Below are 21,472 nucleotides of genomic sequence, written 5' to 3' on the forward strand. Positions count from 1 at the left end.
ACAGTCCTGACGGCAGGATGCATGCCTGCACAACCTCCTTTGGGTGAGGAGAAAGGTAGGAGTGCCTGTGCATGGTGGTGGTCCCTGCCTGCACATCTGGCACCACCTCAGTGGGGAATGCAGGACAGATGGTCCCTGCAGCACACATAGCTGGGTCACCTGGGGAGAACGGTGCTCAGGAAGCACAAATGGAAGGTCTTTTTAAGACAGAGTATGGGTCAGGGAAATAAAACCGAGTGAAAGCTGGAGGAAAGGAGCCACCTGAAGCAAAGGGGGAGGCACTTCTTAGGTAAAAAACCCACTTAACCTTCTTTAGTGGTCAAGTGAATGTTATGCTTTGGGCAAGGACAAGTGCAGAGGCTGTAAATACATGTGTAATGTGTATTGCTGGCAAGGTGAGCACTGCAGATGTGAAAGCAGTGCTGCCCAGGGGGGCTGGCTGCTCTGCGAGCCCCCTTAGTGCTACACGCCTTGCCTGAATTTCAGTTAGTCTCTTTCTCTGGACATCATATTAGAGTATACAGATTTGCTACTACCTTCCATAATGCTTCCCCATCGTCGCTCTTCTTGCTTAATTTTTAACTAGGTCTGAATGTTTAGGCAGTCTTTGCAATAAAAGAAATAATAACAGTGTACATTTGTTACTTGTGCTGTTAGATGGGTCTCCATTGGTTTTATTGTACTTTATGAGGGCTTGCTGGGTCCTTCACTGAAGAAGTCAAAGCTATGGCACCTTAATTCCAGCTCAGCAGTCTGTGTAAACGGCTGGTTTTAAAATGAGGATTTGTATTGTAGTTGATGGCAGTTTAATTGTAGTTAAATTACCAACTGATTGGATGCCCGTAAGAAATGGATATCAGAGTACAGTTTCAGAGGGCTTCACTCCTGTGTTTGGATATACAGTGTTGTATCAGCCTAGGAGTGGGACAAATAAACAGATGTGGAGCATACCTTGGGAGACTTGGGGCCTGTAGGAGACTGATGGTATTGGAGTTTTCCTCTCTCATGAAAAGAGAGTTTAAGTGGTGTGGATTTCATGTGGTATTTTGTTTGCTTACGGCTCAGTTTTCTCTTCATTTTGCTTCTTCACTAGTATGCTGACTGTTGGATTCTACTCTGATGGATCAGGTCAGAGCCACTTCACAGAGCGTGGCCAGGAATCATCTTGTGTTTTACCACTTAATTCTTTTTAACCCTCTTCCTGCCTCTCTCTGAATGCTTTGGTGCAGGAATGAAAATAATTTATGGCAAATTTTCGCACCAGTTAATAAATGATCATTTGTGTTTGCTCTCTAGGCCGAATCCACCAAGCTATGGTAACATCCCTAAATGAAGAAAATGAAAGTGTGACCGTTGAATGGATTGAAAATGGAGATACTAAAGGCAAAGAGGTAAACTTAATTATTCTAGAACTTTTTTCTTTTTATATGTGTAGTCTACATGAATATTACTTTGGAATTCGCAGTGGAAACAAAAAGAAGTTATAAATCCTAATTTACTTGATGGTTCTTTGGTTACAGACACTTTTGCATGGAAGCTGCCGGGCAAATGCTGTTTTCTTTTGTATTAAATTTGAATTCCTGAGCTGTGTCGTAGCTTTTAAGTAGTTACTTTCATCTGTTGATTTTGAACATGATTAACAAAAGCTGACCTTATTATACTCTTCTTACAAGTAGAAAAATTAATTTTTTGAGAAGTGACTTGCAAGTTGGACAGAAAACCAGTGTAAGAGCTAGATTAGAAAGATATTTTGTGTTTGTATTATTGGGGAACTTAACTGCTGGTTTGTTTACTATGTATTTTGTTTTGGCAATAATTTTCCAGCCTCGCTTTCCTTGAGAAACTGTGTCTTTGTGTGTGACATTTTGCTATTCCCTCTTCCTTTAAATTTTGGACCATGTTAGCCAGTCTCTGCTGAGATTTGAAGAAGCATCTCAGAAATAATTGCTCTTCACCAGTTTTGTGAAAACACAGGAAAGAGGAAAAAAAAAATGCGAGACAGTCCTGGTGATCTCATCAGCAGAGCTTGTCCCTCTGGACACACAGAATCTATACAGTTGTGAGGTCTTTGAAAAGTCCAGCCAGGGGAAGTGACAGTCTGTAGTGACCAAAGCTATTTCAGATTTTTAGAAAACCAAGTTTCAATAGAGCTGAAGCCAGCTATTTTTAAGATCCTGCCCCTCCCCCCATATATTTTACAGTATTTTGAGTGAGAAACACTGAAAGGAAAACCAAACACCCCCTCCTCTTCTCCCCAGTCCCCCCTAAAACACTATACAAAAAAAGAAAAAAAACAAAAAAAACCCCAAACAAGAAAACCCCAAACCAAAAAACAGAACATGATAAATTTAACATGAACTGTGCTTTTATTTCTTGGGCGGTTGTAATTTGTCTGCTTATTTTTCACTGCCAGGGACATTTCAAAATATTGAGTTATCTTTATGTTACAGAATATCTTTTGTATTTTGCAGTAATTGTCATATTACCGCAGTAATACTATCAACTTTTAGTTTAATCAGTTTGCAAAATCATAAATATCTCCTGGTCATTTTTAATTCAGACCATGCCCGAAGGGTGTGTTTTCAATTAATATGAAGACCAAAGCTTACACTGTTTTTAGTGAACATAAAACAAGATAATTCAAGTTGTATAATTAACAAACTGTGGGATAAAATCACTAAATACGTTTAATGTTTATTCTCAAATGTAGCAGGGCAAATGAAGAGGGTGAATGTTGTTTTAAGACTCATAAATGTGTTTTATACTCTTTTACCCAGATTGACTTGGAGAGTATATGTTCACTTAACCCAGATCTTGCACCTGATGAAGATATTGAACCTGGTCCAGAGACACTACCACCACCTGCTCCATCAGCCAAAGTAAACAAAATCCTAAAGGTTTGTAATATCAATGCAACATGTTCATGTTAAACTTGTAGTACTCCTATGCATGTTATTATGTTTGAATTTTTTACTTCAACTTTTGTGTCTGTGGAGCTATTTGATAACTGTGTTCCTTTCTTTTCCTATGATGAATAGGGGTTTCTAAAAATTTTTCTAAGAATAGGTTTGGTGGAGAGGAACTGGAGAACTAATATTTGTATGACTAAATATATCTCAAGGAAAAATACAAAAAGGTTTAGGGAGGTTGTTTTGAAACAGAGTGTATAGTTCAAGCAGTTTTCACCCTGGGCTTTCATGGAGGGATTTGGCAGCAATCACCTCTCTGTTGCTGATGTCACATTATTTTCATTCACTGGAAAGAGGCAGAGGTGGGGCTGCAATTTACATTTTCAATAAGATGGTGATCAAGTAACAAAGATTTCTTTCTTTATAGACTCGTCGAACTGTGGTGCCTATTAAGAATGACAACCCCATCAGAGATAACAGAGGTAAATGTTACCTCTTTGAAGGAAGTAAAAAATGTGGGAACATTTTAACCTCCTGTTCATCTAACACTCCTTAATTGTTCTGTGTTTCTCATTCAGCATGTATGCATGTGATGTATAAAAGACATGGTACATCATTCCTACAATTCCTGTGTATATTTAGAAATTTATACCGTAGGACTAGTATTTATGTACAGGTTTAAGCAGTGTAGCATTAGGAAAGTTAAGCTGAATGAACTGAAGGTGCAAAAATTTTAAATTATGCTACATTAAAGCCTGTGTGGCCTTTTCCAAGTTAAAGCGCCCTCAATTTTGCTTCAGTATAATTGAGCTTTTCAATATATTCTAAGTAGTGCACTTAAAATTCTTACACTTTCAATTTTTTAACTTAGTCTTGTAGCAGTCTGTGTGTAAACATTCTTTCAAAGAGTACTTAAGCTCTAGAGGTTATTTTTCACTCTCAGCTGATAGTGGAAAATCTACAGAAAATGCTGAAATATAACAGGAGGATAGGTGAAAAGAATATATTGGATTAATACAGATGTTATGTATCTACAACATGAGAGAGAATAGTGACTGTTTATTTTTTAATTTACTGTGTGTTAAACTTAGTTAACTTGTATTGATAAGGGTGGTGATTCTTCTTCCAAACATTAATCTACTGTCATTAATTCAGACTAGATTCCCATCCATCTGTTTAAACTTAAAGAAGTTGGCTTGCTTATCTTTGCAAGTGTTCAGACTCTTTTGGTGGATGATAGGGACCACTTTTGCCCTTCTGCCGTTTGCCTCTGGGGTTGTAAAGCAAATTGGAAATCTCTTAAGGAGGGAATATTTTTTTTCAAAGTAATGTGGTCTAAATTTGAGCCATTTTGCTGATGGGACTGTCCTCACATCCATACATGTTGTTTGTGGTGAATGGTCTGTTTAATATGGAATAGTGCTGTAAGTTTTTAATAGGTCTTTTTAATAGGTCCTATGCATCTTACCGTTCAGCCTAAGTATTTGTCTTTTGTTATCCTTGTAATTAAGCTTTTCTCAACACATTGTCTTATTTTGTGTCGTCAGTTTGTGCTATAACCTAGATCTCCTATTATATTTGGAATGGTCTGGGCATTTGTCTTCTTTGTCCCATTCAGTACCTGTTTCTATAGTTGCCTCCATGATGCACAGTGAGCTGGCATTTGTTCAGAGTGCCATCTCTGGCTGCTAATCAAAGCAGATACCGTCTGTACTCTTCTGGCAGACTCTGTTAGGAGCATGTGCAGGAAACAGGCCAGCTGAAGCAGAGCTGCTTGAAGCAGCTCTTTGAAAAACCAATTTAAAGCCTTTAGCTCTACCAAAAGTGTCTTGCATGCTCACCATTCCAACTGCATTCACTGGGAACAGACAACACTGCATCTTCAGAAATTGGCATCATTGGCACATACAGAATCAATGCCTAAGTTTAGGCATAGTGATTGTACCTGTATCTTTTCCAGTACGGTGTTAAAAAGCATTTTAATTTTTATCTTCCACTCACAGATTGAGCTGCACTTTGCTGCCTTTCATTTGTATCTTTCCTTCTCCAGAGATCATACGGTCAAGGACCATTTGGAACTCTAGAGAATGTGGAACAGTGGGGCTTCTTTTCTTACTAATTTGTTGCATATAATCGCAATGGAAATAAAATTTCAGCACTTTAAACTTCAGGACTGAATATCTTCAAGTACATGATTCAGCCTGTGCACATATCTGTACTAATCCTGCAGTGGAATATTTAAAAATGTGCACATGCAGCATTGGTGCTTAGTAATTATCTTGTGTTGGTGTATAATGGTAGGATAAAAAAGCCTGCATGGCAAAGATCTTTATTAGTAGACTTTCTAAATATATGGAAAGGGGCCTTGTTTTACCTTGTTATAACAAAGCATTTCAGAATCAGGTAGAAATGTTACACTTCCTTGTCCAGATAAGCTTTGTGCTTTTCCTTTGCAGTGTCTGGTTCTGCACGTGCACGACCTTCTCAGCTTCCCGAGCAGGCTTTCTCCTCTCAACAGAATGGTAGTGTTTCAGATATATCTCCAGTTCAAGCTGCAAAAAAGGAATTTGGACCCCCTTGTATGTAAACCGTGTATCAAGGATTCATTCATTCTGGGCGTTACATGTACATTCTCGTGGATTACATTGTCGTCCGTAAATGACAAATGGTCTACATGCACAGTTGTCTCTGCTCTTCCCTGAGGAGCTTTTTCAGAGAGCTGTGGCTAAACAAATATTCACTTTTGTCATAGTTGTACTAGTATTTGGAATTCATTTTTCCTTTATCTTGTTTTAACCATGGCAGTGTTGTTTTCTTTTTTTTTTTTTTGTTTGCTTGGGCTTTCTGTTAATTCAGACCACGAGATCACGTGTAACTGTCCAATTATTTTTTTGATGGTCATTGTCCTTACATTTTTGGTCGTGTACTTAATGTACCATTCCCATTACTTTTTTCTAATCCATTTATTTGATTCATTTTATAAATGAAATTGCCATAATTGTGTACTAATACTGATTTACTTGAGAAGATAGTTGATATCAATGCATTCCAATGACTGATAAATTAATATAATGTTTCAGCGTAAATACTAAATTCATGTAACATTGAAAATATTTTAAAATTATGTTGTTTCCTTTAAGCACGTAGAAAATCTAATTGTGTAAAAGAGGTTGAAAAATTGCAAGAGAAACGTGAAAAGAGAAGGTTACAACAGCAGGAACTTAGAGAAAAAAGAGCTCAGGTTAGTATATTTAGCTTGGATGGAAAATGTATGACAGCAAGAAAAGTTTGCAAAATCATTGTGCTTTTTTCACTCTTTAATGTATGAACTGCAATAATCATGAAATTAAGTGTTTTCATCCTGTATACAGGTTTGATAAATATTTTGGTGCTTGGTTGCATTGCTCTCATAACTATTACTTTAGGCAGTTTTCTGCCTATTTTTCTTCCTGTAGAAATAATTGCTTACAATTGCCTATCTCGCTGGGTGTTCCTTAAAGATCAAGTACTGGTGATAGATAGCTATTTCTTAGGGAAAATGTATTATTGAAAATAATCAAATGTTTAGCTTTTAGATATGCCTGTTATTGTCAGTGAGGTTTTGCAACATGATGATAAATTGTAATTTATGATCTTTGATGCTTTGTAGGAGATACACTTAAGGTTCAAGTTTGATCATTAACTATTAGGATTCCGCCCCCCCCCCCCAAACCAGTCTATGCATTTATAATTTAGTTATTCATTATGCAAGCAGCTTGGCATCAAGTTGTTAGAAACTTGAGTGAAAGAAAATGAAGTTGCTAGTCCTGTAAGAAAAAATCTGTTAATATTAAATGACTTTGTCACAGTGGTGTAAAAGCTTCATCAAAACTAGTAGTGTAATCTTGATGGCAGTCCTGTGAGTATCTGTTAGTCTCTAAAGAGGTACTGGGAATCCGCTACTGACATGAGAAGTACCACCACCAAGTAAATAATTCAGGCAATTTACATCAGGATTTAGTGATGTTTCTAAGTTGACCTAAAATTACCTATGTTGAATTAATGTTCTCTAATTTCCATCCATTTATACAAATACAGAACATTACTATGTCTTTAAGTCTAAGGAACAAACATTAAAAATCCTGAAACATTAAAATGCTTTAGCCTGGTATTACACCTGAAATTTTATCACTCCTTTGAAGCCTCCCTTTCATCTGTGTCTTAGACCTCTGTATGAGGAAGCTCTGTTTGTCTTGATAACTTGTATGTGTCTGTGCTTCCTGTTGTTTTGTGTATTCTGTTGTTACTGTTGTGAAATGCAGCAGTAATTAGCCAGGCAGTCTTCTAGTGGACAAGACCTTTAAGCAGGGTTTAAAGAATTTTAGGCAAACGCTTTTTCCATAATAAGCAATACCCCTTTCTGAACGTTAGAAGGAAACTTTTCAGCAGCAATACATTTTATTTTTTTTTTTTGTGGACTTACTGTTAGCAGTTTTAGTTCACTGTTGTCAGGCTGAACAACATCAAAGCACAGTCGACTTCTGATTTCCAGGACATAGTCTTACCTGAGGTGAGGATCAGCTGCGTCACACATGCAGGGACGTGATGAGTTGGCTCCCTTTTGCCTTGTTAACACCAGTGCAGTGCTTTCTGAGAGTGCCTATGCTGTTTCCACAACCAGCTGTGACCCAGGAGGAGTTTCCAATCCTTTGAAATCATTCTATAATTTGCAGGCAGCCATGCAAAATTTAAGAAGGTACATGCGCCAGAGCTGGCTATGTATGGCATCATCAGCATGTCCTGAAATGGTGTAAAAGCTAACAGTATCAAAGAGAAGTGACAGGAAGGATGTTTGATCAGTTCTGCAGACAACCAGCTCAGTTTACAGTAGGCTTAGGCTTAGCAAGGCTTGTAGGGGCTCCATGCATGGCCTCTTATATATCCATTTGCTCTAGTACTGATGACTCCAGCTTTAGGGATGGGAAGCCTTCTGAGCCTGGATGTAGCCTACTTTGTATCCTTGGAATTGCTTTTGTTAGCGAGGGTCTAGGAGTATTAGAAGTGTTTCCAATGCATCTCAGTAACTGTAGGAGTTAACTCAGGACCAGTAGTAGGATAAAGCTCCTTCAACCAAGTCGGATCCAGCAGAGCTGTGTTTGGGGCACCTGGGTGTTGTCACTGTCTTCTGCAGTGAGTGTTATACCTGTGTAATGGAGTGTATCCATCCATCTGTTGGACTGCCTTACCTCTGATTAAGAAGCATTGGTTGTGTATGCTATCAGGTTCTGTGCAGTCATTCAGAGGTGTGAAGAATCTGTCAAAGGCAGAAGTCATTTCTTTTTCTTGAGTAGTCTGTTAATGAGTCCTAAAGTAAAAATTATTTTCTGTTGCATGCCAACCAAAAACATTAAGTACAAGGCATATATATAAATATAAAAGGTTTGGTTTAGCTGCGTCAGAATGGAAAAAGGCATTAAACTTGCATTTTGGGATGTTTCTGGCTTTTTGGATTAAAAATAAGATTTCAGTTAGTGTGTGTTTTTCTCATAAATAAATACAGAAGATACTGAAGATAGTCAGTTTCAGTAAAAAATGTTAGAAATTCTGTTGTTTACTTCCCTAGGATGTTGATGCTACAAACCCAAATTATGAAATTATGTGTATGATAAGAGATTTCAGGGCAAGTTTGGATTACAGACCACTGACAAATGCAGATCCTGTAAGTACCCCAATAACATCCAAATTTCTTGTCCTTCTGTATTTTTGCTACGTGTTTTCCATTTTTTCAGTGTGTACTTCTGTCTATGAACATGGAAAGTAAGTAGTTTAATATGTTTTGGTATTTGTTATCACATGGATTTATTTTTTCAGTAATTTGGTGCTATAGAAATTAGTAGGTGTTGAAAGTCCTAAATTATTGTTAATTTTGTTATGTTATTTAAATATCCTTTTACTATAAAATAATACCAATATGTATTAAGTAGTCACTCAGCCTCTGTATTGTAAATTTTCCTGGGATGCTAGGGGATATGCACACAGAACCATTAAGCTTCTCTCTAAAACCTTGTTGAGTATAAAGATTAATATTTGATCTTTGAAGGTGATGAAGGCCTTTGATTTACAGAGAAGTCAGAAGATCGGGATTCTTAAATGAAGATTATCAGATCTCTGTGGAAATTGGAGATGGTGATCATTTCTGTCAATAGTATATCTACCCTGTTAGGGCTGGATTTGCTTGCAACATTCCAAGATGTACCTGGGATGCTACAGGATTAGACCACTCTCTGCAGGGATTTTGTTAATGCATGGTTCTCCCTTTTGGGTTCTTTGCTATTATGCAGACACAAGGAGCTTTTCCATGTTCAGATGACTCACTGTCTTAAATATTTCTCTTAGTTTAAATTATTGGTTAATTAATTCAAAAATAAGTAAGCTACTGTGTAACTGGAATTGGGGTATAGTTCACTGAAACATTATTTCCTTTGCAGATTGATGAGCACAGGATATGTGTTTGTGTACGGAAACGACCACTCAATAAAAAAGGTATGACCATTAAAGATTTTGCTGACTTTTTTCCTCTGAAAAGCTGCTTCTGATAGTAATATTATTCATGTTAGAGATCTAGGAATACTGATCAAAGGTGAAACTATTACACTACTAGTTACTTTTTAAATATGAGATTAGTATTACAACTTCTTGCTGTCTATCCGACAGACTGGAGCTTGTATAAAAGAAAAAAGTTGAGGTTTTCAACTTCAGCTAAATCTCAATCTTCCCATGAAGTTCTTTACTTTCAGTGGGAAATAAAGAATGCAGATGCTTCTGTTGGAATCCAGTGCTTAAGTAAGCTGACTTACACTTTGAAAGATGTTTTTTGTTCTGTTTCCTGGTCTAGCGGAAGGTGTCCCTGCCAAAGGCAGGGGGTTTGGAACTAGATGATCTTTAGAGGTCCCTTCCAATCGAAACCATTTTATGATTCAGTGATTCTATATTTTGTTTAGATAAAGGGCTTGAAGAGCATCACTCTAACTCTACATGGCATGCTTTTCTTACTTTTATACTGTCAGAACTACACACGCAAGATTATCTGGAGCATATTCAGAGGCAAACAGGAGAATTGTGTGGGAAAGGGAAAACATTTTGATACCAATATACAGTTTTTGTCTTCTTCCCCCCCCCCCCATGTTGCTACTTAGAATCATAGAATCAACAAGGTTGGAAAAGACCTTTAACTTACCATACTTGATTTTTCTTCGTTTTGATGCTTACTGTTTTCCTATTCCCTCTATTTTTCTCTTTTACCGATCTGAAAAGAATGCATAATCTCAAATTGATTAATTGAAAATATTTAGCACAACCTATATAATGAGGGCGTTCAATGCACAGGTCTGGTAGCAGCTGAATTCCGATTTCATTGTTGGAGGTTATCTACAATAAAATATGACTTAAAAATCTCATGCGTTTAGGGAAAATGTTACCTTCTACTGAAGGTGGACAAAATGAGATTGCAGTAAATGAGAGCAAGTTGTCACAGGGCATGAGCTGGGATCAGAAGTAGGATTTGATCTTGTGAAAGTTGTATATCTTAGGTATTACTGGTTTAGGTTATTTAAAAAAATAGCGCAAATTGTTTGTAGGTAGATGGGTGTATGAAAAAATGAGGTTAGTACTAAAGTTATTTTGCATTTTCAAGAATAACCTGCAGTAAAAAGGTACTAGTGAAATAATCTGTGCATTATCTGGTACCCACATGATACAATTTTCTGAAAACACACACTTCATAAGAAACAGTATTTCTCATGCCATATTTTAAAATCGAAGAGTATAAAAGAATCAAAGATGTTAGTATTTAAGCCCCTGAAGAGGAAAAAATGAAATTGGTTTGTACCTTAGGGTTATCAGTACCAATCATTCTGTGGATTGACTTTGCAGGAAGTAGGTGTTCACATTGATATTTTAATTATTTTATTTAAATAAAAAAAATTAAGTTTTTAAAATCTAATTTAAAAAAATAATTTGTTTTGACATTGAGATTTTACTTCAGTGACATATATTTATAATTGAGAAATGTATGGTGGGTTTCAGAGACAATATTCTGAATTTTCATCAGCAAGGAATGTAACAAATAGCTGGGAGCAGGTAAATGTCTTACTCCGAATAATTGTTTAAGGAAAAACAGCTTTTGACTGCTTAAACTAAAAAGCTTTTGCTGCAAGGATTTGACTGACTTGCATCTCTTCTCATCCCTGTTCCTTATTTTTTCTCTGTGATTACTGTAGAGTAATTGCATCTTGTTTTATTGCAGAGCAGTTGAAAAAATGATTATATAGTGATTGAACGCATATTTCTGTTGGTGTATAATATTATGCAATGGTAACCATTGTACTGTTTGATCAGCTTGTTAACCGATGAAAAGATTTCTATCTGATTGCATACAGCCACATCAAATTCCTGAACTGCATGCCTTAAGAAATTTTACATAGAAATGGAAGTAGGACACATTAGTGATCCTGAATGTACACACAAAGGATCTTTATTTTTGTGCATATCATGGATCACTGGGTTCTCTATTTTGCTGACTCGTATCTCGTGCAACAATTGCCAGTAAATTGTAATGCTGTGTAGTAATTATATCCTGGGACCTCGCTGTTGAAATCACGTCTAGATGGCATTTTTTCATTCCCAGTGATAGGAAGGATTATTAGTATTTTTAGCTTTTTCTGCTTACAAGGTAATCTTTAGAAAGGATTTTATTCCGGAGAAATTCTATATTAAAGATGTATCCTTTATGTTACAGGAGGAATACACAAACAAAAATGTCTGTGTAAAATGAAAGCAAAATTCTTTTGGAAGGTTGTGAATGTATGACTGTAGCATTAAGGATTTAGGGAAAATAAGCATCCAGTTTATCAATTAGAGACATTATAAAAACTTAAGGATATGTCATTAATCTGTAAAACAGTGTAGAAGCCGGGAGAAAAATGTGAAATCTTTGGGAAGTGTTATTATAGAATACATAACAAGCTACAATAATAGTGCTAAAATTAATGATTATTTTCTTACCAGCTTTGTACAACCTGTCTTTAATTTCTAGCAATTGGTAGGATAGGGTGACTAGACTTCCAAAATGAAATCTAGGCATTGGAAGCCCCAAATCCATTGCAGTGTTGTTGCTTGGAGGAGTTGTGTTATCTGGGATGTTGTAAGAGTGTCCACAATGAAAAAAATTAAAAAAATGTGTTGCTAGTTAAATATTTCACTTATTTTACAGAAACTTTAATGAAAGACCTTGATGTAATAACAATTCCTAGTAAAGATGTTGTGATGGTACATGAACCAAAACAAAAGGTGGATTTAACAAGGTACCTAGAAAACCAAACTTTTCGTTTTGATTATACCTTTGATGAAACGTCTCCTAATGAAATGGTTTACAGGTATGTGTATATGCTTTTTTCTTTTATGAATCTTTTTTTCTGGAGTGTCTTCCATGTCAATAACTGTGGGCTTAACCCTCGGTCATTTATGCGTATTCTGTATGTTATCAGATAAGTATATTGCTACCTCTATTCTTTTATCTGTTTGCTTTTGTTTAACTCTATATCCCAAGTTATTTGCCTGTAATGTTATGTCCACCTCCATTGACCTCAGTCCTGCTCTCATCTCTCCTCCAAGCCCATGTGGTTTCCAAGCTCTACCATGTATTGTCTGCCTCCTTATGAACATCTTCTTGAGCTCTCCCTGTGCCTTAGGCTTGTTGTCTTAGTGTGTGTGCAGCACCTGAGAAAACTGAGTCATGGCTTTTAGTCTTCGAGAAACTTGGAAGAAAAGGCTAGCTCCATCCTCAAAGAGCTTGTAGACTGAATGTAAGATAATTAAGAGAAGGAAACAAATAAGAAGAGAGTGCAGAAGGAGTGCAAAGAAAGCAAGAGAGGTTATATTGTTGTATTATGAGATGCCTGAGCTAGCTTGGCTACTGGAAGCAATCTGGCTGATGTAACATCCAGGTGCATGGAGCTAAGTTACCTTGCTTGAAATATTGAATCTTTCTGATTTAAAAGAACTACAACAACAAAGACACACACCCACTTTGAGCCTCAAGATATTACGATCTCCATTTTCTCCTTTATTTTTCTGTTTCATTTTCTCAGCTGACACAGAATAATGCACACAAGGCTTTAAAAAATGGGTTTGGGAAATAAAAAAACAACTCCAAAAATTCAGCAAAATTTTAGTATTGGCAAAACTTAAGTATTTATCTGCTCCACTGTCCTACTTTGGTGTCTTTTTAATTTAGTTTTCTATAGGAAGCTCCAAACTCCAGGTAGTAAGCTATGCTGTGGGACATCACTTAAACAGTTTTTTTTCTTCTTAGGGTTTGAAGGAGGATAATATTGTTTAAAAATAAGTGTGAGAGACCTTGTAGCTTTTCTATGATTGTTTGGGATATTTTAATGCCTTAGGGCTGGTAGTCTCTATAGTTCAGGAATTAATGTAGAGATAGCCTTTGTCCGCTCAAACTACAGGACCAGTTTTGTCTCTTCTGGCCTTAATGATTATAAATTTATAGTAATGGCACCTTAAAGTAATTCGGTTTAAGTGCTGTTGCTTTTTGCATTTAAGGTTTACAGCTCGACCATTAGTGGAGACCATATTTGAAAGGGGAATGGCAACTTGTTTTGCGTATGGGCAGACAGGCAGTGGAAAAACCCATGTAAGTATTTCTTCTACATATAAAGAAGACACTTCTTTTTGTGTAAGCTAAGTTCTAATAAGTAACAAATATGTAAGTTACAGTTCTGTGATTTTTTTTTTTTTTTCTCTTTTTTTTTATTTAGACTATGGGTGGTGACTTTTCAGGAAAGAACCAGGATTGTTCTAAAGGCATATATGCACTTGCAGGTGAGACCTTATTGGCTTGTTGGCATTTTGCAGTTTAGTTGATATCTACAGATTTTCTACTCCCTGTAGTACAAATATACAAGTCTACATATGCCCTTCTACATATGTCTACATGTGCCCCTCTACTCTGTTCTCGTGAGACCCTACTTGGAGTACTCAACATAAGAAGGACGGGGAGCTGTTGGAGCAAGTCCAGAGCAGGGCCACAAAGATAAGGGGTCTGGAGCACCTCCTGTATGAAGACAGGCTGAGAAAGTTGGGGCTGTTCAGCCTGCAGAAGAGAAGGCTGCGTGGAGACCTCATAGCAGCCTTCCAGTATCTGAAGGGGGCCTATAAGAATGCTGGGGAGGGACTCTTCATCAGGGACTGTAGCAATAGGACAAGGGGCAATGGGTTTAAACTTGAACAGGGGAAGTTCAGGTTAGATATAAGGCAGAAGTTCTTATACAGTGAGGGTGGTGAGGCACTGGAATGAGTTGCCCAAGGAAGCTGTGAATGCTCCAACCTTGGCGGTGTTCAAGGCCAGGTTGGACAGAGCCTTGGGTGACATGGTTTAGTGTGTGGTGTCCCTGCTTATGACAGGGGGGTTGGAACTAGATGATCTTAAGGTCCTTTCCAACCCAAACCATTCTATGGTTCTGTGATATTTTGCATTACAGTGGAGCTTTGGTAACATCAGAAGTAGTTCCTAGACGTGTAGTTTTTACATAGTAAAGTAAATGTGTATACATAGATTATTCAAAAAATGTAATAATGGATGAGTAATTTTTACAATTTTAGAGTCTTTTGCATCTTCTAATATAGTGTGGTAGTTTAAACTGCGATGTTTTAGGCTTGGTTGATTGACCATATCTGTTATACTTGCAAAATATGACAGTTGCTGTAAAATAGACTATTACACATTAATGAGTCTTCACTTAATGAAAAGACATAACAAGATTTCTTTTTATTGTGGAAATGTATTGACAGCTCGAGACGTCTTTCTCATGCTAAAGAAACCAAACAATAAGAAGTTAGAACTCCAAGTATATGCAACATTTTTTGAGATCTACAGTGGTAAGGTGAGTACCTGATCTTTCTCTGAGGAAGGGGAACTTCTCTTTCACAAACAAGATTTTGAGCTTGTCACATAAGTTATTGGTTCCCCCCGCCCCCCATTGTAGTAAAAGCTGTATTTCAAGTAATTCTTTATACTTCTCTTACACTCATGTTTTCCATGGAATGCTTTGCATATTTTGATACAGGATTTGAAACAAAAGTGTCTTTTAAAGTTTCTCTTTAACTCTTCTGTTTTCCTCCCCTCCCTAAGGTTTTTGACTTGTTGAACAGGAAGACAAAATTAAGAGTGTTAGAAGATGGCAAACAGCAAGTCCAAGTGGTGGGATTACAGGAACGGGAAGTTAAATGTGTTGAAGATGTTCTTAAGCTTATTGATATAGGCAACAGCTGCAGGTATCTCCCATAACTTACAGCAGTTTTTCATTGTACATTAAAGGTTCAGAATAAGAATTTTTTTGGATGTCTTTGTAGTGATGGCTTTTTAATATGGGTGTTTTGATGACGTTGACTGCAAAATAGGAATCTGCGTACCTTTTAAATAAATGTTTAGAATTTCTCTGTCTCCTAGAGAGAAATAACTGATTTTTCTACAGGATGTGAACTACATGCATTATGTAAGCATCTTACTCGCTTGAATTCGTGTGATTTGTAATCTGGAATACTGCCAGATTCTTCACCTCTTAAAGGCCTTGATATGTAGTGACAGAGGTTAAGTGTAGAATTTTTGTATTTTTTTAAAAACCCAGCTTCATTGTGTTTAAAATCAGCCTCGTACAAAGACAGCTGCCTGATCAGGTGAAAGTACCATCGGCATCTTACTTGTAAACTCTCTGATAATCTGAAATCTTTGAAGATCTGACTATTGCTTTTGAAAGGGAGGTAAAATGTTACTGATTTTCCATTTCTGGTTGAAGAGATGAAATGGGTATAATTGTGCTATGTACATCTAGTTATTAGGGTTGTATCTCTAGTGTCCACAACAATGTTAGATATGCTGTCAACATGTGTAAGCAAATACAGGACTCTGCTGTGAAAAAAACCTAATGTTCTGAGGTTATTGTGTTTAACATGTATGGTCCTTCACCTGTTTTTATGTCCTTCCTTTCTCTCCTTTTGTTTAAAGGACGTCTGGCCAGACATCTGCAAATGCACACTCATCTCGAAGCCATGCAGTGTTTCAGATTATTCTCAGAAGGAAAGGGAAATTGCATGGTAAATTTTCTCTGATTGATTTGGCTGGCAATGAAAGAGGAGCAGATACTTCCAGTGCAGACAGGCAGACTCGACTAGAAGGTGCAGAAATTAACAAGAGCCTTTTAGCACTCAAGGTAACTGAAATGTTTCCATTGCCTTTGAGTAGGTGGAAGCCTTCTACATAGAACACCAATGACTTTTAAAATGAATATTTTTGCAGGCTTTGCTTTTCTACATTGTCTATTGATGTGACAGGTAAAATAATGTATCAATTTCTCCTCTAAATGCCTGAGGGAACACTTGTTAATTACCAAGTAGAAACATTGTGGAAGTGTGCTATTGATTTGCATGTAGTTTAAGAAAGGAAAAATAAAAATTCAACAAAAATTCCCCAGTAGTGGAATTTGAGGACTTCAGTGATACATATATATATATTTTTATATATATATCTGTCTATCTAAAATGGGAGGAACAGATGACTGACATAGCTACTCAAGATCTGAAATACTAACTGGGAATATTCTTACTGATGTCATTTTGTTTTTTCTTAAAAAAAAATTAAAATTACTTTTACAACATATTTATTTACTGCTGTTTGTTAGTTCACTAAAGCAACACAATAACATTTCCAGAAAGAACTAACAAATAGATTAAAATAATCCTTGAAAATTGGAATCCATTTGTGACTAATTTTTGCAGCAGATTGTCTCATATAGTCACTTTATAGATTTTTCATACATCAGTCCAGGACATATCAAGACAGCTAAGAAATATTATTTAAATATTCACATGCCTTGTATGTTTGTTTATAATGCTTGGCAGAGGTTCAGTCTGAATAGGGAAAGTAATTTTTTAGTCTTGACTGGGGAGACTAATATTGAATATTGCAAAACTTACCTCTGTTGCTGGTTAGTTTTGCTTAGTTTTACTACTCTCAGCACCAACACAGTGGTTTTATATAAAGAAACTGAATCCCAAAATCACTGTGCTTACTTTTTTATCCGCAGTATAAACATGGCCGAAGACTGGTGTCTGACTGTAAACAGATCTCATAAAACACCACAAAATTGTAACCTGTGATGTGTCATTACAAAATTGTATGACATGTTGAAAAAGTAGAAGCAGCAGTTCCAAAACTGTGGCCTGTTTTGACTTAGCATCAAAGTAAATAATGAAGCAAGTCTGTGTTGATGTTATCACTTGTTTCCATATGTAATTAAGTAAAGCTGGTTTGTTCTGGGGGTTTTAATTTTTTTTTTTTACTTTTTTTTTTCCAGTTTACTCATTGATTTTGTACTAGCTAATACCTTCAGGGCAATACCCATACAACATACTTGGTTCATTTTCATTCAACTTGGCTTTTTAATTACAGTGAAAGGTTCTGCTGCTGCTGTACTGGTAGCTGTGATCTAAATTATATTGGGAAGGGGAAATAAAAACAAGTGGAGGTCTAAACAGTGGTACAAGAAGATACAAGTTTCAATGATATGTTAATTTTCAGGTTTTTTGCCTATCTCTAGAAATATTACACAGCTTTTTCCATTTATATTCAAGACCCTTGAAGTTACTGTCAAGTTCAAATTAAACTGGCATGTTCGGAGGAGTGGCCTTCGATGCTAATCCATGACTTGCTATTTGCATCTGGCTATCAGTCCTCTGCTAATCCGTTCACATTTTTTGTACAGGAAGTTACTTCTTTAATGTCTCTACATGAAATTAGTGTTGTCATTTTGTTACCTGTTTTTCTGAGCTGTGATGAAAAGCAAAAGTAGTTAAAAATTCCATTAATTTTATAAGCTGGCAGTGTCCTCCTGTGATCCTTTTACTAATAAGGAGATAATACAATTCTAATTTTTCAGGAGTACACAAACCAGAAAAGGTTATAGTAAATTAAAATATCATAACTGAACTTGTTGGTTGCCATATCAGAAATTCAACATACATGTGTTACTGTTTTCTGTTTATAGTATCACTTGTTGAAAATCTGTTGCCTCTCTTTATATCTAATCATCTTTTTCCTTATGTAAGTATAATATTAATGCAAAAATTAAAAAAAAAAAAAACAAACAAGGAAGTGCACTGCCTTGCTTGCCTGTAAGTATTGAGTCCTTTTTAGCATTTGCATATGAAATTCACCTTCAGCAAGCTTCAGTCTTTCTGTTTCTCTCAGCTGTGTCCAGTCTGTAAAATTCAGCTGGTGAGTTTTTTCAGTAATCAATTCAGTTAAAACCAACTTGCCCTTGTGTTTGTTCTGTTCTATATTATGGCAGTTTTATTCTGACCCCATTTTTAGTTCTATTTTATGCTGTCTCACACTTGCAATGCTTTCTTAGATTATCATCCTACAGCTTCTAGGTTTTTGGAAGAAGCTGTTTCCAGGAAATTTTGAAAAGCATCAAGATTATGGCTGTAGCTGTAGGATTAGCTGAACTACTGTAGAACTATGTGTAACATAAAAGCCATTTCATCTGTTAGTGCTGCTAAAAGCACAACTCTAATTTGAAAAGATTCTGAAGTATAGTTGTTCAAAGAAGTTCTGTGTTTAGACATGTCAAAACTGTACAAGGAAGCCATGCATCTGAAGAGATACCTGTACACAAAATATTAAGGCAAAGTTAGAAACTGGAATTAATGATTAAAATATGGAAATGACAACAATGCCACAGAAATTCAAATTTAAACTTTCTTTGTGTAAGAAGTAATTTATTAACTGACGTTAAGAGTTCTGAATGAGCAGAAGTAATATTTGGATTAATGTGATCTTCGTTTGCGCTGTTGTAATTAGTTGCTGCTGTAACTTCTGCAGTTATTTTGTAATATTTACATCTGTACAGTATTTCTCACTGGAACTCACCAACCAACTGCAAATACCAGTTTGGTCCCATATCTTTTTGAGTGATAGAGGAGACCTATCTCTGTTTATTAACATGAAGAATATTTTAAAATGGGGAATTAAAACGGACTTCAGTTTTCAAGTGTCTTCCAACATAGAATCATAGAATAGTTAGGGTTGGAAAGGACCTTAAGATCATCAAGTACATCAATAGAGAGCTATGCTTACTAGGTTTGTGACCTGTGGAAGCTTTCAGAAGATTCTCAGCTGTAAAGAAAGCCAGTAGTAGAGCCAGAATCAAAGCTACTGCTTTCAGTTGGTAGACTTAACGTGTGTCCCTGCCCACACTGCTGCTGCTAATGGAGGTTGTAGATCATTCTGGCTTTCACAGCTGATAATCAGAAATTCACCATCAACACTGATTTTTTTGTTTGTTTGTTCTGTTATTGTTGTATACGACAGATGTAAACATTTTGGATGAGATTCAGAAAGTTTGTAGGTTCTCAAGTAGTTTGTAAATTCCTACATCTCTACTGAGCTTAATAAGATGTAAAAACTTAACACTTCATGAATCCAAGCTTTAATGGTAAATTTTAATGATACTTTAGGGGACAGCAACATAACTTAAGGCATGTGTATAATGATTGAGTTGTATTTGTATTACATTTATTCAACACATGTTAAATTAAAATACGTAAACCTGTTTGTTCTTTCAGGAGTGCATTAGAGCCTTAGGCCGAAATAAACCTCATACACCCTTCAGAGCAAGTAAACTTACTCAGGTGCTAAGAGATTCGTTTATCGGAGAAAACTCCCGTACCTGTATGGTAAGTTGATTTAACTGTTTGTTCTAACAGTTACAAAAAGGAAAGACACTGGGAATTTAGGCAATTTTAAACTCTAATGTTTAAAATTAATCACTTGCTACTGGCGATGTTTTGGACTAACACTATATGTGGAATGAGACTTTAAGCAGAGACATTTCAGATAACTTGTTCCCTTCTCACTTTTTATTGGTGTTTCTTATTGCTGGTTCTAGTTTTCTAGCTAGGCACCTAGCTAGAAACACTTCTAGCTCAAGAAGTTTGTTTCGTTGATTTGTTTCAGTAATGTCTGAATTACATGAGTAGTGTTTGTTGACTAAGAATTTTAGAAAAAGTGGTGTAGACTGGAAGTACAGTGGTGAGTTACAATCTTTAAATGACAAAGACAAATTTAAAGTTGATATCAAAGACATCAGAATATGTTCTAGGCTGTTGAGGGGAGGAGTATTTGGGATAGATGGGAGACATAGTTGTGTACTATATAAATGTGCAGTTGCATCAGCATGAAAAACAATTCTTCTGTTGGATAAAAGCACTGGTGTGCAGTCATTTTATTTGTGCATCATTAACATTTCGCCTTGTGGAAATGCAAACTTTCTGCAGTGGATACCAATTGCTAGGCTTATTTATGTTGGTTACTTTTCACAGATTCCTTGGAATTAATTAGCCTAGAGGCCAGAGAAGTCTGCAGACCACAACATGAAAACTGTGGTGTTAGGGCAGCCTAGTCTTTCCTCTAGCTGGTAGAATCATAGAATCATAGAATGGTTTGGGTTGGAAGAGACCTTAAAGATCATCTAGTCCCACCCCCCCTGCCACAGGCAGGGACACCTTCCACTAGACCAGGTTGCTCAAAGCCCTGTCCAACCTGGCCTTGAACACCAATGCAATGGAGCATCCAGAACTACTCTGGGCAACCAGTGCCAGTGTCCCACCATCCTTATAGTAAAGAATTTCTTTCTAATACCTAATCCAAATCTCCCTTCTGCCAGTTTAAAAACGTTCCCTGTAGTCCTGTCACTACATGCCCTTGTAAAAAGTCCCTCTCCAGATTTGTTGTAGGCCCTCTTTAGGTACTGGAAGCTGCTCTAAGGTCTCCCCTGAGCCATCTCTTCTCCAGGCTGAACAACCCCAACTCTTAGCCTGACTTCCCAGGAGAGGTGCTCCAGCCGTTTGAGCATCCTGAATCCTTTGACAGAGGTCCATGTCCTTCCTGTGTTGTGGGCCCCAGAGCTGAACACAGTACTGCAGGTGGGGTCTCACAAGATAGGAGTAAAGGGGGAGAATCACCTTGACCTGCTGGTCACACTTCCTTTGTTGCAGTCCACTGTACAGCTGGCTTTCGGGACTGGAAGCACACACTGCCAGCTCATGTTGAGCCTCTTGTCAATCAGCATTCAAAAGTCCTTCTCAGGACTGGTCGCAGTCCATTCTCTGCGCAGCCTGTAGTTGTGGTTGGCTCGTTGACTCAGCTCTCCTGTCCCTGCTTCCTCCCAACTTCTTGTGCCCCTCCTCACTGGCAGAGCAGGAGAGACTGAAAAGTCCTTGATCAGAGTAGAATCTACTGCATAACAACTAAAACATCGGTGTGTTATCAACATTGTTTTCAGACTAAATCCAAAATACAGCACTGCACCATCTACTAGGAAGAAAGTTAACTCCATCCCAGCCAAAACCAGGACAGATACTGATGTGGGAAGAAAGCTTATATGTCCTTCCCTTCTTTTGTGGCTTACTCTGAATTACAGTTGAAAGGAAGAGGGGAAAGAAGAGGA

The 21,472-nt window shown here is 36.9% G+C and overlaps 1 protein-coding gene across 3 annotated transcripts in view; it reads left to right on the plus strand.

Moving 5' to 3' along the window:
* Positions 1 to 1,304: 1,304 nt before the first annotated feature.
* Positions 1,305 to 21,472, plus strand: part of KIF2A (kinesin heavy chain member 2A) — a 33,163-nt gene continuing 12,995 nt past the window's right edge. For 2 of the 3 annotated variants that reach the window (XM_010011245.1, XM_010011246.1), the window contains exons 1-14: positions 1,305 to 1,391; positions 2,778 to 2,897; positions 3,337 to 3,391; positions 5,366 to 5,488; positions 6,050 to 6,150; positions 8,512 to 8,607; positions 9,377 to 9,431; positions 12,160 to 12,322; positions 13,509 to 13,599; positions 13,724 to 13,787; positions 14,757 to 14,848; positions 15,097 to 15,239; positions 15,970 to 16,174; positions 19,590 to 19,700. In XM_010011245.1, the coding sequence (XP_010009547.1) occupies positions 1,314 to 1,391; positions 2,778 to 2,897; positions 3,337 to 3,391; positions 5,366 to 5,488; positions 6,050 to 6,150; positions 8,512 to 8,607; positions 9,377 to 9,431; positions 12,160 to 12,322; positions 13,509 to 13,599; positions 13,724 to 13,787; positions 14,757 to 14,848; positions 15,097 to 15,239; positions 15,970 to 16,174; positions 19,590 to 19,700 (1,497 nt within the window). In that variant the 5' untranslated portion in view covers positions 1,305 to 1,313. The remainder of the gene's footprint in view (positions 1,392 to 2,777; positions 2,898 to 3,336; positions 3,392 to 5,365; positions 5,489 to 6,049; positions 6,151 to 8,511; positions 8,608 to 9,376; positions 9,432 to 12,159; positions 12,323 to 13,508; positions 13,600 to 13,723; positions 13,788 to 14,756; positions 14,849 to 15,096; positions 15,240 to 15,969; positions 16,175 to 19,589; positions 19,701 to 21,472) is intronic. The other variant, XM_010011249.1, reaches the window with a different exon arrangement.

The sequence above is a fragment of the Nestor notabilis genome, unplaced genomic scaffold, assembly GCF_000696875.1.
Source record: "Nestor notabilis isolate BGI_N333 unplaced genomic scaffold, ASM69687v1 scaffold14913, whole genome shotgun sequence".
Classification (NCBI taxonomy): Eukaryota; Metazoa; Chordata; class Aves; order Psittaciformes; family Psittacidae; genus Nestor; species Nestor notabilis.